This window comes from Dromaius novaehollandiae, chromosome 1 (genome assembly GCF_036370855.1).
Source record: "Dromaius novaehollandiae isolate bDroNov1 chromosome 1, bDroNov1.hap1, whole genome shotgun sequence".
In the NCBI taxonomy this organism is placed as follows: Eukaryota; Metazoa; Chordata; class Aves; order Casuariiformes; family Dromaiidae; genus Dromaius; species Dromaius novaehollandiae.
In genome coordinates, this window is record NC_088098.1 from 78,382,258 (window position 1) to 78,398,731 (window position 16,474).

Sequence of the window (16,474 nt, forward strand, 5' to 3'; positions counted from 1 at the left end):
TACCTCCAAGTAGTTTGACTGGAGAGAAGAGTCACCAGCGATGTTTCTATGATGAGCATAGCTCTGAGAACTAGTTTTACAGGTTGAATTTAAGATTCAGTTTGCTGCTGTTCTTTGGGGATTTATCAAACATGTATATATACACATACACACATGCACATATATGTATGTATATCCACACACATACATACACAAAGCTTGTTTCTGTCAACATTAATTGCTCTAGAATATTTACAGAATGTGTACACATAGAGACAGATGTTCTAAAGGCTGATGGGGTAGAATGAGGTTAGGCAGCTTCTTAAGTACTACAGCACCATAGGCAAGGAGTGTCACATGTGGAACTGATTCAGAACAAAAATTTTTGATTCAGCTGGTTTGATCTGGCAAGATGAAAAGCTTTTGGCAGAACACGCTTCTTCCAACTTTGACATGGAAACTGCATTTCCATCCAAAACCTTATTCTGAAAGGAAATCCCCAGCTGCTTCACCTGCTTACTAGAGTTAAACTAAGGCTCATGACACAGTTCATGAAGGCTGGGAAGCATAATGGAAATGCAATCATTTTATTATAAATGTACTGGGGAATTTTACCTAGGCCCAGCTAAAAGTACTGGGAAGAAAAGTCTTTGCCTGTGTAAAGGTTTTGCGGGTTATCCCAGGCTCAGTCTGCAAATACTGGAGAAACATTGTGTGTAGCCTCTGGGAATACAACCTCCACTTACTAATTATGTGCCTTGAAATTTTCCTTACAGTGTCATTATGTGCTTCATTAAAGTAAACCAAGTGCAGGTCTCCTTGAGAGAGCAGAAAAGTAGGATCAGTTAGTCGATCTATGACACAATTCAAGGGCTGCAGAACTCTAATCAATTTTTTATAGGAAACATAAGAATAACCTCAACTTTTATGGTGTCCTTCTGTTTCCTCCCCCTTCCCCCCCCTTCCCCCAACACTTCCTTCTTCAGCATTTTACTAGCTTCTCTCTAATGACAAGATTACAAGCAAGTAGATTCAGCCCTTGTAGAAGGGCAGAGAAGATTAGCAATATGACATCTGTCTTTGCTTCTTGAAAAAATGAAAGGGATTCAGAGAGGAAAGGGAAAAGCTGACCTCCCAGACTTATTTAGGAATTTATTTCCCCCCCAAAAGAGAGAGAGAGAGAGAGAGAGAGAGAGAGAGAGAGAGACCAAACCTTGCTATCACCATCTGCAAGGACCCTTTTAGCTTTTTCCTGAATTATCTGAAAAGTTGATGATCACTGCACAAATCTATAGCTTTCCTGCATACAGCTATCTCCTTCAATGCTCTGTTTTTTGGGCTGCTATTTGAAATGTTTCTGCCACTAGTTTTGTTTCAGCAGTGCAGAAAAAATGCTCTTCCATCACATGAACACTGAGCAAGAGACAGAGTTGTTCCTACCTTCCCTCTACTGTGATCTCCCTCACCATGAGAAAGGTGCAGAGGAAACTGCTGGCGTTTCCCAGCATGTGCTCATGGTTGGGAAGGGCAAAGTCACTTTCTCCTAATATAGTGCAGCAAATCCCATTGGGCAGCTCTGCAGCTTCTGTCAGGCTGAAAGCAGCTATACTATGCTGTTGAAGCTTCTTGTTTCCTTATAGAAAAGGGGAAGGCGAGTGGGAAAAGAGCTGCAGCATTACTGGTATAAGCAACAGGGAAGAAGAGGTACTATGGATGTACCGTCTCACTGGATATATGAGAGTTGAGGAATGTTCCAATTATTCTTTCTTCCTGCAAAAGGTAAAAACCCTTACTTACTGGAAAAGCATAGTGTTTTGTCTGTTTAGGCGCAGAAGGGATAACTGTGTGGGCAGATGGGTCTGCTACACCTGGCACTTCTGGCCGGCAAAAAAACCTAATGCTTGAAGGACCAAGTCATAGTTTCTGACTCCAACAAGCTTCTCAAAGAAACTCTACGGGTAAAGATCAAATCAGCTCCCGTGTGCAGTCATGCCACCACTAGAGGAGGAAAGAGCATGAAAAATATTGGTATGCATTATGCAGGTTCCTGTCCCCACTACTTTTATTTATCATCATTCTTTCACTGAGTTACTGCCTGCATGGGACTGACCTTGTGCATTTCCTAACTGTTGTTGTTGCTGTACACGCCTTTACAGCAGAGATTACCAGTGTTCGTGGTGATGGGCAGAGAGTGGCTTTTAACCATCCTCACCCCCCCTTTATGCTGCATTGTGGCCATGTCATTTGTCGATACAACAGATGGGGAATACACCTAAAATTAGAAGGTTCAGGGCATCCGGAGAAGCAGGGCTGCACATGCACATTCATTTAAGATGCAGCTAGCTAATGAGCTACATGAGCAAGCTACAAAGCATAGACTTTCTAGCTCCTAATCTCCTGACTGAGGTACAGGAATATGAATGCATTCAAACAGCCAGGGTACTGCTGAATTACGTGCAGTGTTGTATTATGGTCCCCCCTTCCCTAACAGTTCATGCACAAATAGCTGCTATTCCTCTGCAGGTATATATACCACCCTCTTTTCACTAGAGGCTCATCATCTGAAGTTGTGGTGTCCGTTAACTGCAGTATTTCCTGTACTCTTAGGAAACTGCCTGCACAAATATCTGTTTACTTATTTCTTACTTTCAGACTTTCCTTTAGCCTCCTCACACCCTACTCTGAACAGACAGATGGCAGCAAAATTGTCCAGGGACACTTCATCAGCATATGACAACAAATACCTCATAGTTCCTCAAAACCGACCTTCCTTGCACACTAGCAGAATCAATGGAGCTTTTGAACCATCTGGCTGTATGGAGTCCTACAGCAGCAGTTCTGTAAGTAGGATTTTATGATCACTGATTTAACTTTAATGCCTTTTAGTTGGAGCAGGGAGAGCAGAACATGACACATTCCTCCTGTGCATTAGGCAAATCACAGCTATATTAGGAAAAGGGACTACACAAGTAAATGGATACAACTGACTTAGTTGTGTAGACTTTCTGGGTGTACACTGAACACTAATTGCTACCCTAGTGGTCTCACTAAGCATTTACTAATTATTTACTTGAGTTAAAAATCCTTCTGAGCAGGAGTAGGGGGTTGCTCCTGGAGTAGGAAAAGAAGTGTTGGTTGATATCTGAGTTGGTGACTCCTGTGCAAACGCCTTGGTGATCATCTGGGCCAGCATGTGCACAGACATTGGCATGAGCTGGATTGGAAGATGAAAGCACAGTGTGGCTGCAGCCTGCAGAGCAGAGATGTTAGATGAGGGTGCTCCTAGGGTATTTCTGTGGCGATACATTTGCTATTAGAGGACTAGAACAAAATTGTCATGAAATGCAGATCTTACTTGCCTATTTTCTTATTGTGTAGTGTGTTGGCTAGTCCTCTTGGAAATGTCAAGAGGTCATAAATGTGGGACTGAAGATGGTAATTTAAATGTGGGACTGAAGATGGTAATTTGAATTACCAACATTGACTTTTACAATGGCTGTTAGAGAAGATGAGACAAATCTTGATAGTCCTTTCACTAATGTTCTGCAAATTGCAAGTTAATTTGTGTTCCTATCTAATAAGGTCTTCCTGTACCAGAATGTCACATGGTTAGGAAAGCATTGCAAATTGAGGGCCAGAGCCTCCTCCTATTAAAGTCTGTGGAAATTTTGACTTGTCTTCTGTGCAACAGGAATCGGTCAAAATGGAGCCAACATTTTGCAACCTATAAAGGATGGGGGCAGAAGAAAAAGCAAGAGTCAACAAGAGAGGCAGCGAGAGAGACACCATTGTATCTGCTCGCTCTTTTCCTCTGTGTAGCTCCAGCAACATCTCATGTTGCTATAGTGATCTCTCAGGTGGCTGGGATGAGGCAGCTGGCTATGCACATGCAATAAACAGGAAAAACATCTCAGCAACTTATTAATCCTCTCCAACCTCCTTATTCCCTCTTCTCTGCATTTTATTTGTGCTTCTCATTTCTGCCCACACTCACCAATAAAGAAGGAGAGGATGCTTAGAAATCATCTTCCCTAGAGTCAGCTAATGCATTGCACTGTGTCAGCAACCAGGCAATGGTGGCATCATTACTTCTGCACTGTATTGTGTGAAACTTGCTGGAAGGGAGACTGCAAATCTGGACCTTAGTGGGTTTTTTTTCACTGTAGCAGGGATGGATCCAGAAGGTCTGCATGGACTGCCTGTGAGTACTATGTGAAAATGGCTCAAACTAGGAAATGGGGAATTGCTGTAAAATGCTGTTTCCAAAGTAGTTTTATATTCTGCTAGACTATTATGCTGAGTGTAAGTTTAGATATGCCTAAAGGGACTGTATATATGCTATACACAAAAAGTGTGTGATAAGTGTAACGCTCAGAGCAGATTATTTGGTGATAATTTCATGAGATGAAGAACAGAGTATGAATGTAAAAAAAAATCAAAAAAACTAGATTTATATATTGGTATGGAGACTGAAAGCTACTTTGTGGGAAGCTGAGACATGAAGTGCAGTGATGAAAAGTGAGAATGTGTGAGATGTTGGGGTATATACCAATATGCACATTTATATTTACATGCCCTCAAAAGTTCATATTGTGTTAACAAATGGGAAAACTTCCATACAGTTTGTGGGGTTAACTTTGAATTCAGGAATATCAGTGCATGTAATAGAAGGGGATGTAGGGAGAGAAAGATATTTTTAACTAGTACAGTGCCCTGTCAAGATTTTACTACTTATTCTGGTATGGCCACCTATATGATCCATAAATAGCTCATTATGAGTTAGGTTATGGGTTGATTGCTTTAGCTCAAGATGATGCTATTTGTTGGCTTGTATGCAGTTCCACAGTTACTGGAGGGATGGTATCCCTTTAATGAACGACACTGTACAGAGTTCTGTGTAGGGAATTAATACTTAGTGTTAAGCTGGAAATGGTGGTTGTTAACAGCTTTGGAAAAAGTATAGGCTCTCTTAGTGAAAGATATGTTGGCAAATGCCTTAAATTTGGTATTAGTGTTCCATATAGGTACTACAGAATTGCTGTCCACAATGGGGAGCGATGGTTGCTAGAACAGAGCAGTTTCATTCCAGAAGAATTTGGATTTTGGAAAAGACGTGACAGAGTTGGTCCAAATGGCAACTGAGTGGAATATAGATCTGAATTATTTTAGTTATTAATTTCCTTTTACAGTATTATTGGTCAGTCATGTAGTCTTTTCTAGCATATTAAAATACACATGAACTAGCATTGTTAGCCATCAGTTGACTATATTCTCGCCAGTTCCTGGTATTTGCCAAATCTTTTTTGTCCAGACCTACCATTCCTCCCTTTGTACTACTCTGAGGAACTACTTTCCTTTTTCCTCTTTGAGCTCAGACCTTTCTACCATTTCTTGCTGTACATAGTTTTGTGCTTCCCTTCCCTGTCCAGCTTTGCCCCACAACATGTCCTATGTTATAACCCAAACTGTAATGTGATGCCTCTTCCCATTCCTCAATCACATCTTAAAATGCTGATCTGTTCTTCTGCATAGCATGTGTATGCACAGCTCAAAGAAACATTGTGTATGTGTGTGTACCTGCACATCGGATATGTAGATATCCCATGTATTGCGCAGCACAGGTTGGTAGCTGTTATTTTTAGTCACACTCACTTGTTTACAGTTGGAGGAGCTCACCATGACTTAATTTGATCTGCAGCGTACAGATTTACAGGTCATACGCCTAGTTATTAGGTCATATCCCCAGTTAATCTCAAGGTTTTTACTCTGTGCAGCTAATGCTTTCATGCACTTGTGTAAAGTTTGGCTCTTTGCTTCTTATTGACTTCACAGATTTCTGCCTCTTAAATTTGTCTGCTTCTCTCACAGATTATAAACAACTACCTGGATGGGACTCAAGGAGGGGCCACAGACAGGACATCTCCCAGTGGCATGCATTTCAGGGACAGCAAGAGAAAAGTGGACTATGTTCTAGCCTACCACTATCGAAAACGCATTCCTCAGCACCTGCCCAGCTCTGTCTCACTGGAGCCCACACACAGATCGGCCTCCTTGGCTGTAGTTTCAAATGGAGAGACTGGGAAAAGCTGCCTTGAACAGCAGCAGCAGAGCTGTGGGCAGCATGTGCCGCCAGAGCAGCCGGGGCTGTTAGGGGCTCAGATGGTGGAGCTCAGCCCACTGGATGCCTTGGAGGAAGAAAAACAAGTTCAGAGGGAGGAATACGAACACAATCTGGTGGAAGCTGGGCTGGAGATAGAAAAAGATGTTGAGGTAAGAGTGTGGAGGGTTTGTGGTTGAGGCTGTCCTGCTGCATAAAGATTGTTTTGGTTCAGGGATGGGCAGTGCTGGAGGAAGAGCTCCTCTGCTGAAGAGCCAAGCAGCCAAGGTGGCTCACAGGTGCCTTGAATGAGGCCACCTGCCCAGAGCTGTATCCTCTCCCTGCCCACAAGGCTTCCTTTCTGGAAATGGAAATATCCACCATTGCTTGCTTCATAATCTTGCTATGCATTATAGGCCTTATGTGTAGCCCATTTTTATTTGCAGATGTCCTGCCATTGGTTTCAAAACATCATCTTTGCCATTGTTGTTGCATTACGTTAGTGTTAAATGAGAAGAAAATCAGGCCTATGTTGTCTCATAAAAATGCATGTAGCTTTCCTACTTATTTAGCCTCACTTATTCCCTTACCCTTGCTTCTATGCATGTAGTATATGCAGTTTTTCCTTGAGCCGTGTGTTTTGGCCATTTTTAGCTGCTACTCCTGAAAATGTCATGTTACTACTGGGTTTGGATTTCAGTGCTGAACATTCCTAGACCAAACACTGCACCTGCAACACAGAATTAGGAATTTTCAGAAATATATTATACAAAATATTTCATACATGCTTAAAATATGGGATGTGGACAAAAAGGTGGAGGGGACATATTTGTAGTGGTTGGTTCCTATTGCCCGAGAAATATTTGGTTGTTACTGATTTTTAATGTTTTATTGAGTTGAAATTTCACTCCTACTTCAGTTGAAAATGTATTTGGTGGTCTAAAGCTTCTTATTGCTTGCAGTAAATGATGTCTTTCTTAAGAAAATTTGTGTTCACTTTTTAATATTCTTAAAATGAAAAAAAGGCTCTCTGAAATTATTCCCTGGAATTCCTGGAAGTTATTAAGACATTTTGTATTTGAACAGAAAATTTCAAAGACTTTTCAGTATGACTTTTAACTTCCTTTCCAGCTATATATAAATTTATCTAAAAGTTTCATTCATAATTGCCATTCTGTACAATCCATCCATAAAATGAACAGCACTTATACTGAAACAGCAGAACCTCCCAGATTTTAACATATTTATCCTTTCTACATGTTTGACATTGGAAAGTATGATGTTGGAAAGTATTATGGTTATGTTAGTTGGAAGCTTTGATTTAGTTACTTGTCTGTCATTACACAAAATAGTCTGCAACCAATTCAGGGAGCTGAGCATGGGTCTTCCAAATCCCATGTTGATGCATTGAGAACCGTAGTATCCATTTGGACATCTTCGAAAGCCACAGATATCTTGAAGGGAAATTCCTGCTGAGTTCTAGTTTTAGATGCTCTGTTGTTTTTGACACTGAATTTAAGAAACTTAAGGGCTTCATTTCAGAGGTGCTGAGAGCTTACAGTTTATATTGCTTTCAGCGCAACCAGTCAACACTTCCAAAATGTGGACCAAATTGCAGATTGTAGCTGAAAACTTGAGCCTAGCTGACTTGGCATAGCACATACATTAAATCACTGGCAGGGATAGAAAGAAATAGAAAGACCTTTTAACTCTTAACATTGTCTTTGTTCTGTTTGCTGTGTTGCAGGTGGCCATGGTTTGTATTTCACTGCATAGCCTGCCTGAGCCATCCTTGCACTGAACTGTTTTTTTTTTTTTCTTAAATAACCAAATTGCATAAACCCCATGGGATCAACTGCTTTTGGAGAGTTCTTTTAGTTCTGAATTTGGTCAGAAACTTAAAACTCTAGCAGGAGATTTGGATTTGATTAGTCAACTTATTACTTACCCAAAGTTCAGTTGGATTCAAATTCTAGTTTGGACTTCTTTTGAGTGATGGTGTGTGCTCTTGAATAGTATACAAAGTAATAAATGATGTCACAGAGCTCTGATCAAGAAAAATCTTCTTGTCAGAGTTTTCATTCTGAAGAGAAAAGGGTTTTTTTTTTTTTCAAATGAACTGGAATGTTCTAAGAAAATTATTTGGCAATCAATTCTTTTACAGGATACATGTATTTATTTCAAAAATTACAAAAATGCAATCCTATCTCTTCTCTATACGTGTATGTACATAGACACACCCCGTACTTACTGGCAAAGCCAGGTAAAGAATTTGTAGAGGAATATAGAATTTCCTGAGAATCTGAAAGGGACTATGCATTGTTCTGTTTTCTTTCTTGCCCAAGAAATATGTTGCTTACATTCTTCTAGTTTTCTCAGTTTACTGCATGTTTCCCCCTGCCCCAATTTTTGTAACTCCTCTTAAAGCAGGCTGAAGCTGCTGTTGGCTTTATCTTACTGTGAATGTCATAGAACAGGCTGATCAGGTAACAAGATGCAGGTGAAGAGTATAGTTGACTTAAAGTGTTGATCAAAATTGTGCATTGAGCTGATATGAGAATATTTCTTTTCTTTTTTTTTTTTAAGTTCTGGGCATGAATATGTGTCTATTGAAATGTTAAAGGCAGAACAGTCCTGATGACTGCATGCTGTATGTCTTGTGAATAATACAGACGACGTTCCACTGGTACATTTCTGGTGGTTTGCACAGCACGTGTGTGTGGGTTTTGTTTTCTTTTTTTCTTGTTTCAGTGCTAGCATAACTAGCACTGAAACTATTTCATATAGCATAATTGGAAGTTGAGAAATGTTCTGCAATACAGATCTACCTTTTTGCTGAGGCATGTGTTCTGGGCCAGGTCCTTAGATGATCTGCTGCTCAGAGGGCTAACTGCAAATATAACTCAAAACAGTTTTCCACGCTGCAGTTTCTGTTCACTAGTGATTTCGCTTTTCACCTTTGGGTTAGAACAGACCTTTGCTTCTCCAGCGTACGTTACCTGGATATGTTCCTAAAAAGATAATTAATTAAGAGCAATGGGACATCCTAGACACAATCTCTTTCCTGGAACAGCATCAGCTTTTACTTGAAGCAGTAGCAACAGGAAGGGAGATGACATAAAGAAATCTGTGCTTGGTCTGTGGTCTTCAATGTTCATCCCTACACAGTCCTTTCTAGGTACCCTATAGTGGCTTTACAGCTAAAAAAACATCTTCACTAGGGCCTGTGTGGATCTGGTTCTTGTTAATCCAGTTGTCTGAACAAAAAATAAAAGGCATCAGGCCATTGTCCTTTTTTACTGATATTGTAAGAGTTACAAAGGATATATTTACTGAGCAATACAGCATGTAATGACTTCTAATGGCATCTGGTCTTCTTGTGGCTGAAAAGTGGCTTAATCTGTGATCTCAGTTAACCCTAATTTATAAAGACTATAAGCTTGATTAACCTAAATTAACTAAGCACAGCATCTTTTGCATACTAGTCCGCTAACCTCACAGGAGACTAGAGGCCCTCCATTGCTGCTTTGGTGGGCTAAAACTCTTTAGATGTTAGGAATTTCATCTCTAGGAACACAGGACAGCATAGTGACAATTTAAAAATCCGTTTTTTTATTTCTACAACTCTTTTTCTACAAACAGGAATCTCCATATGTGTATGTGTGTGTTTGGGGGTGTATTTGTGTCTATGTGTGTATACACATACAGGCATGTCAAGATGAATATGTATTTTTGTCTATTTCAAATAGCTTTGCTTCTTTTAAGCTCAACTGTTAATATGGTTGTTATATGCTGAATAACTGAGGCAAATACTATTTTCATTTGTATTGTCAACTCACTGGGTAAAAGAATAGAGACAAGTGAATAAAGGAAGATATATAATCTGCTTGTGAAGAGGGGATTATTACTTTTTATCTGAATATGTGGAGAATAGTCAGGACTACGGCGCATCTCCATACCCACCCAGTTATTATTTGTCAGTTAAGGAATTTTTGACTATTTCTCAACTTTCTTATAGCTTCCTATCATCCATTATTGCTGTTCTCCAGGGAAACCTTGCTCTATTTCTCTGTCTCTCTCACCCTCTCTCGCTCTCCCTCGCCTGCTCTTTTCATTGCATGGGCACTGTTTCACGTGATCGCTCTCTCTTCATTTCTCTTTTACGTGTGCTTGCTCTCTCTTCATTTCTCTTCCTCGCACGTGCTCTCTTCATCTCACGCTCTCCTCATTTCGCTTCTCTCTCACACGCTCTCTTCATTGCACGCTCTTTTCATTTCTCTCACACACTTTTTTCACTTCTTGTACTCTCTCACACGCTCCTTTGGCTGCTCTCTCTCCCTCCCTTTTCTCACCCCCCTCCCTTTTCTCACCCCCCTCCCTTTTCTCACCCTTCACTTCCCCTGCTCTTCACCTCCCCCGCTCTTCACTTCCTCACCTTCCCTCCCCCCTTTCACTCCCCGCCTCTTAACTCCTCCCTTCACTCCCCGCCTCTTCACTCCCCGCTCTTCACTCCAACCTTGACTCCGCCCCCTTGACTCCGCCCCCTTCACACACCCCCTCTTGACTCCCCCCTCTTCGCTCCCCCCTTCACTCCCCTCCCCCCTCTTCACTCCCCTCCCCTCTCTTCACTCCCCGTCTCTTCACTCCCCCTCTCTCTTCACTCCCCCTCTCTCTTCACTCCCCCTCTCTCTTCACTCCCCCTCTTCACTCCCCCTTCTCTCTTCACTCCCCCCTCTTGACTCCCCGCCTCTTGACTCCTCCCCTCTTCACTCCCCGCCTTCACTCCCCGCCTTCACTCCCCCCCCCCCGTCTCTTCACTCCCCCCTCTCTCTTCACTCCCCCGTCTCTCTTCACTCCCCCGTCTCTCTTCGCTCCCCCCTTCACTCCCCCCTCTGTCTTCACTCCCCCCTCTGTCTTCACTCCCCCCTCTGTCTTCACTCCCCCCTCTGTCTTCACTCCCCCGTCTCTTCACTCCCCCTTCTCTCTTCACTCCCCCTCTCTTCACTCCCTGCCTTCACTCCCCCCTCTCTCTTCACTCCCCCGTCTCTTCACTCCCCACCCTTCACTCCCGCCCTCTCTCTTCACTCCCCCCTCTCTCTTCACTCCCCCCTCTCTCTTCACTCCCCACCTCTCTCTTCACTCCCCCCTCTCTCTTCACTCCCCCCTCTCTCTTCACTCCCCCTCTCTCTTCACTCCCCCCCTCTCTCTTCACTCCCCCCCTCTCTCTTCACTCCCCCCCATCTCTTCACTCCCCCCCTCTCTCTTCACTCCCCCCCCTCTTCACTCCCCCCCTCCTCACTCTCCCCCCTCTCTCTTCACTCCCCCCCTCTCTTCAATCCCCCCCTTCACTCCCACCCCTCTTCACTCCCCCCTCTCTTCACTCCCTCCCCTGTTCACTCCCCCCTCTCTTCACTCCCCCCTCTCTCTTCACTCCCCCCCCTCACTCCCCCCTCTTCACTCCCCCCACTCTCTTCACTCCCCCCCTTCACTCCCCCCCTCTTCACTCCCCCCTCTTCACTCCCCCCTCTTCACTCCCCCCTCTTCACTCCCCCCCTCTCTTCACTCCCCCCCTTCACTCCCCCCTCTCTTCACTCCCCCCTCTCTTCACTCCCCCCTCTCTTCACTCCCCTCTCTCTTCACTCCCCTCTCTCTTCACTCCCCCCTCTCTCTTCACTCCCCCGTCTCTTCACTCCCCCCGTCTCTTCACTCCCCCGTCTCTTCACTCCCCCTCTCTCTTCACTCCCCCTCCTCTCTTCACTCCCCCCCTCTTCGTTCCCCCCCCCCTTCACTCCCCCCTTCTCTTCACTCCCGCCCTCTCTCTTCACTCCCCCCTCCTCTTCACTCCCCCCTCCTCTTCACTCCCCCTCCTCTTCACTCCCCCCCTCCTCTTCACTCCCCCCCCTCCTCTTCACTCCCCCCCCTCCTCTTCACTCCCCCCCTCTTCTCTCCCCCCCTCTCTTCACTCCCCCCTCTCTTCACTCCCCCCCTCTCTTCACTCCCCCCCTCTCTTCACTCCCCCCCTCTCTTCACTCCCCCCCCTCTCTTCACTCCCCCCCCTCTCTTCACTCCCCCCCCTCTCTTCACTCCCCCCCTCTCTTCACTCCCCCCCTCTCTTCACTCCCCCCCTCTCTTCACTCCCCCCCTCTCTTCACTCCCCCCCTCTCTTCACTCCCCCCCTCTCTTCACTCCCTGCTCTCTCTTCACTCCCCCTTCTCTCTTCACTCCCCCCCTCTTCACTCCCCGCCTTCACTCCCCCCTCTCTCTTCACTCCCCACCCTTCACCCCCGCCCTCTCTCTTCACTCCCCCCTCTCTCTTCACTCCCCCCTCTCTCTTCACTCCCCCCCTCTCTCTTCACTCCCCCTCTCTCTCTTCACTCCCCCCCTCTCTTCACTCCCCCCTTCACTCCGCCCTCTCTCTTCACTCCCCCTCTCTCTTCACTCCCCCCTCTCTCTTCACTCCCCCCTCTCTTCACTCCCCCCTTCACTCCCCCCTCTCTCTTCACTCCCCCCTCTCTCTTCACTCCCCCCTCTCTCTTCACTCCCCCTCTCTCTTCACTCCCCCCCTTCACTCCCCTCCCTCTTCACTCCCCCCGCTCTTCACTCCCCCCGCTTTACTCCCCCCCTCTCTTTACTCCCCCCCCTTCACTCCCCCCCTTCACTCCCCCCCTTCACTCCCCCCCTTCACTCCCCCCGCTCTCTTCACTCCCCGCCCTCTTCACTCCCCCCGCTCTCTTCACTCCCCCCGCTCTCTTCACTCCCCCCCGCTCTCTTCACTCCCCCCCTCTCTCTTCACTCCCCCCGGTCTCTTCACTCCCCCCCTCTCTCTTCACTCCCCCCCTTCACTCTCCCCCCTCTTCACTCCCCCCCTCTTCACTCCCCACTTCACTCCCCGGTCTCTTCACTCCCCACCCTTCACTCCCCCCGTCTCTCTTCACTCCCCCCGTCTCTCTTCACTCCCCCCGTCTCTCTTCACTCCCCCCCGTCTCTCTTCACTCCCCCCCGTCTCTCTTCACTCCCCCCCGTCTCTCTTCACTCCCCCCGTCTCTCTTCACTCCCCCCCGTCTCTCTTCACTCCCCCCCGTCTCTCTTCACTCCCCCCCTCTCTCTTCACTCCCCCCCTCTCTCTTCACTCCCCCCTCTCTCTTCACTCCCCCCCTCTCTCTTCACTCCCCCCCTCTCTCTTCACTCCCCCGTCTCTCTTCCCTCCCCCCTCTCTCTTCACTCCCCCCTCTCTCTTCACTCCCCCCTCTCTCTTCACTCCCCCCTCTCTCTTCACTCCCCCCCTCTCTCTTCACTCCCCCCCTCTCTCTTCACTCCCCCCATCTCTCTTCCCTCCCCCCTCTCTCTTCACTCCCCCCTCTCTCTTCACTCCCCCCTCTCTCTTCACTCCCCCCCTCTTCACTCCCCCCCCCTTCACTCCCCCCCCTCTTCACTCCCCCCCCTCTCTTCGCTCCCCCCCTCTCTTCGCTCCCCCCCCTCTTCACTCCCCCCCCTTCACTCCCCCCCTCTCTCTTCACTCCCCCCTCTCTCTTCACTCCCCCCTCTCTCTTCATTCCCCCCCTCTCTCTTCACTCCCCCTCTCTCTTCACTCCCCCCCTCTCTTCACTCCCCCCCTCTCTTCACTCCCCCCTCTCTTCACTCCCCCCCTCCTCACTCTCCCCCTCTCTTCACTCTCCCCCTCTCTTCACTCCCCCCTCTCTTCACTCCCTCCTTCACTCCCCCCTCTCTCTTCACTCCCCCTCTCTCTTCACTCCCCCCCGCTCTTCACTCCCCCCCGCTCTTCACTCCCCCCCGCTCTTCACTCCCCCCTCTCTTCACTCCCCCCCTCCTCACTCCCCCCCTCTCTTCACTCCCCCCCTCTCTTCACTCCCCTCCTTCACTCCCCCCTCTCTCTTCACTCCCCCCTCTCTTCACTCCCCCCCGCTCTTCACTCCCCCCCGCTCTTCACTCCCCCCGCTCTTCACTCCCCCCCGCTCTTCACTCCCCCCCGCTCTTCACTCCCCCCCGCTCTTCACTCCCCCCCTCCTCACTCCCCCCCTCCTCACTCCCCCCTCTCTTCACTCCCCCCCTCTGTTCACTCCCCCTTCTCTGTTCACTCCCCCTTCTCTGTTCACTCCCCCTTCTCTGTTCACTCCCCCTTCTCTGTTCACTCCCCCCTCTCTGTTCACTCCCCCCTCTCTCTTCACTCCCCCCTCTCTCTTCACTCCCCCTCTCTCTTCACTCCCCCCTCTCTCTTCACTCCCCCCCTCTCTCTTCACTCCCCCCCTCTCTCTTCACTCCCCCCCCTCTTCACTCCCCCCCCCCTCTTCACTCCCCCCCCTCTCTTCACTCCCCCCCTCTCTCTTCACTCCCCCCCTCTCTCTTCACTTCCCCCCTCTTCACTTCCCCCCTCTTCACTTCCCCCCTCTTCACTCCCCCCCGTCTCTTCACTCCCCGCCCACCCCCCTTCACTTCCCCCCTTCACTTCCCCCCCTTCACTTCCCCCCCCTCACTTCCCCCCCCTCACTTCCCCCCTTCCCTCCCCCCCTTCCCTCCCCCCTTCTCTTCCCCCCTTCTCTTCCCCCCTTCACTCCCCCCCCTTCACTCCCCCCCCTTCACTCCCCCCCTTCACTCCCCCCCCTTCACTCCCCCCCCTTCACTCCCCCCCTTCACTCCCCCCTTCCCCCCTTCCCCCTTCCCTCCCCCCCACTCCCCCCTCTTCCCTCCCCCCCCTTCACCCCCCCTTCACTCCCCCCCTTCACTCCCCCCTTCACTGCCCGCCCTTCTCTCCCCCCCTTCTCTCCCCCCCTTCTCTCCCCCCCTGTTCACTCCCCCCCTCCTTCACTCCCCCCCTCCTTCACTCCCCCCTCCTTCACTCCCCCCTCCTTCACTCCCCCCATCACTCCCCCCCTTCCCTCCCCCCTTCACTCCCCCCTTCACTCCCCCCCTTCCCTCCCCCCCTTCACTCCGCCCCCCACTGCCCCCCCAAACTCCCCCCGCTTCACTCCCCCCTTTACATCTCCCCCTTCACTTCCCCCTTCCCTCCCCCCCTGTTCACTCCCCCCCGTTCACTCCCCCCTTCACTCCCCCCCCTTCACTCCCCCCCTCCTTCACTCCCCCATCACTCCCCCCTTCACTCCCCCCCCTTCCCTCCCCCCCTTCACTCCGCCCCCCACTGCCCCCCCAAACTCCCCCCGCTTCACTCCCCCCCTTCACATCCCCCCCTTCACTTCCCCCTTCCCTCCCCCCCTTCACTCTCCCCGTCACCCCCCCACTCCCCCCCTTCGCTTCCCCCCTTCGCTTCCCCCCTTCGCTTCCCCCCTTCGCTTCCCCCCTTCACTTCCCCCCTTCACTTCCCCCCCCTTCACTTCCCCCCCCTTCACTTCCCCCCCTTCACTTCCCCCCTTCACTCCCCCCCCACTCCCCCTCTTCCCTCCCCCCCGTCCCTCCCCCTTCCCTCCCCCTTCTCTTCCCCCCCCTTCACTCCCCCTCTTCCCTCCCCCCCGTCCCTCCCCCCTTCCCTCCCCCCTTCCCTCCCCCCTTCTCTTCCCCCCTCTTCCCTCCCCCCCGTCCCTCCCCCCTTCCCTCCCCCCTTCTCTTCCCCCCTCTTCCCTCCCCCCCGTCCCTCCCCCCTTCTCTTCCCCCCCTTCTCTTCCCCCCCCTTCACTCCCCCCCTTCACTCCCCCCCTTCACTCCCCCCCCTTCTCGCCCCCCCTTCTCGCCCCCCCTTCTCGCCCCCCTTCACTCCCCCCTTCACTCCCCCCTTCACTCCCCCCTTCACTTCCCCCCCCTTCACTTCCCCCCCTTCCCTCCCCCCCTTCCCTCCCCCCCTTCACTCCCCCCCTTCACTCCCCCCCTTCACTCCCCCCCTTCACTCCCCCCTTTCCTCCCCCTTTCACTCCCCCCCTTTCACTCCTCCCCTTTCACTCCTCCCCTTTCACTCCTCCCCCTTTCACTCCTCCCCTTTCACTCCTCCCCTTCACTCCCCCCCTTCACTCCCCCCTTCACTCCCCCCCTTCACTTCCCCCCCTTCACTCCCCCCCTTCACTCCCCCTTTCACTCCCCCTTCACTCCCCCGTCCCTCCCCCCCTGCACTTCCCCCCCTTCCCTCCCCCCTTCCCTCCCCCCTTCCCTCCCCCCCCTTCCCTCTCCCCCCCTTCCCTCCCTCCCCCCTTCCCTCCCTCCCCCCTTCACTCCTTCCCCCCTTCACTCCCCCCCTTCACTCCCCCCCTTCCCCCCCCTTCACTCCCCCCTTCACTCCCCCCCTTCACTCCCCCCCCTTCACTCCCCCCCCTTCACTCCCCCCCCTTCACTCCCCCCCCTTCACTCCCCCCCCCCCCTTCACTCCCCCCCTCTTCACTCCCCCCCTCTTCACTCCCCCCTTCACTCCCCCCCTTCACTCCCCCCCCTTCACTCCCC

General features: G+C 49.6%; 1 protein-coding gene across 1 annotated transcript in view; it reads left to right on the forward strand.

Moving 5' to 3' along the window:
• Nucleotides 1–1,637: 1,637 nt before the first annotated feature.
• ANO2 (anoctamin 2) overlaps nucleotides 1,638–16,474 on the forward strand; it is a 193,153-nt gene continuing 178,316 nt past the window's right edge. The window contains exons 1-3 of the mRNA XM_064517556.1: nucleotides 1,638–1,758; nucleotides 2,632–2,819; nucleotides 5,848–6,249. Coding sequence (XP_064373626.1) covers nucleotides 1,728–1,758; nucleotides 2,632–2,819; nucleotides 5,848–6,249 — 621 coding nt within the window. The 5' untranslated portion in view covers nucleotides 1,638–1,727. The remainder of the gene's footprint in view (nucleotides 1,759–2,631; nucleotides 2,820–5,847; nucleotides 6,250–16,474) is intronic.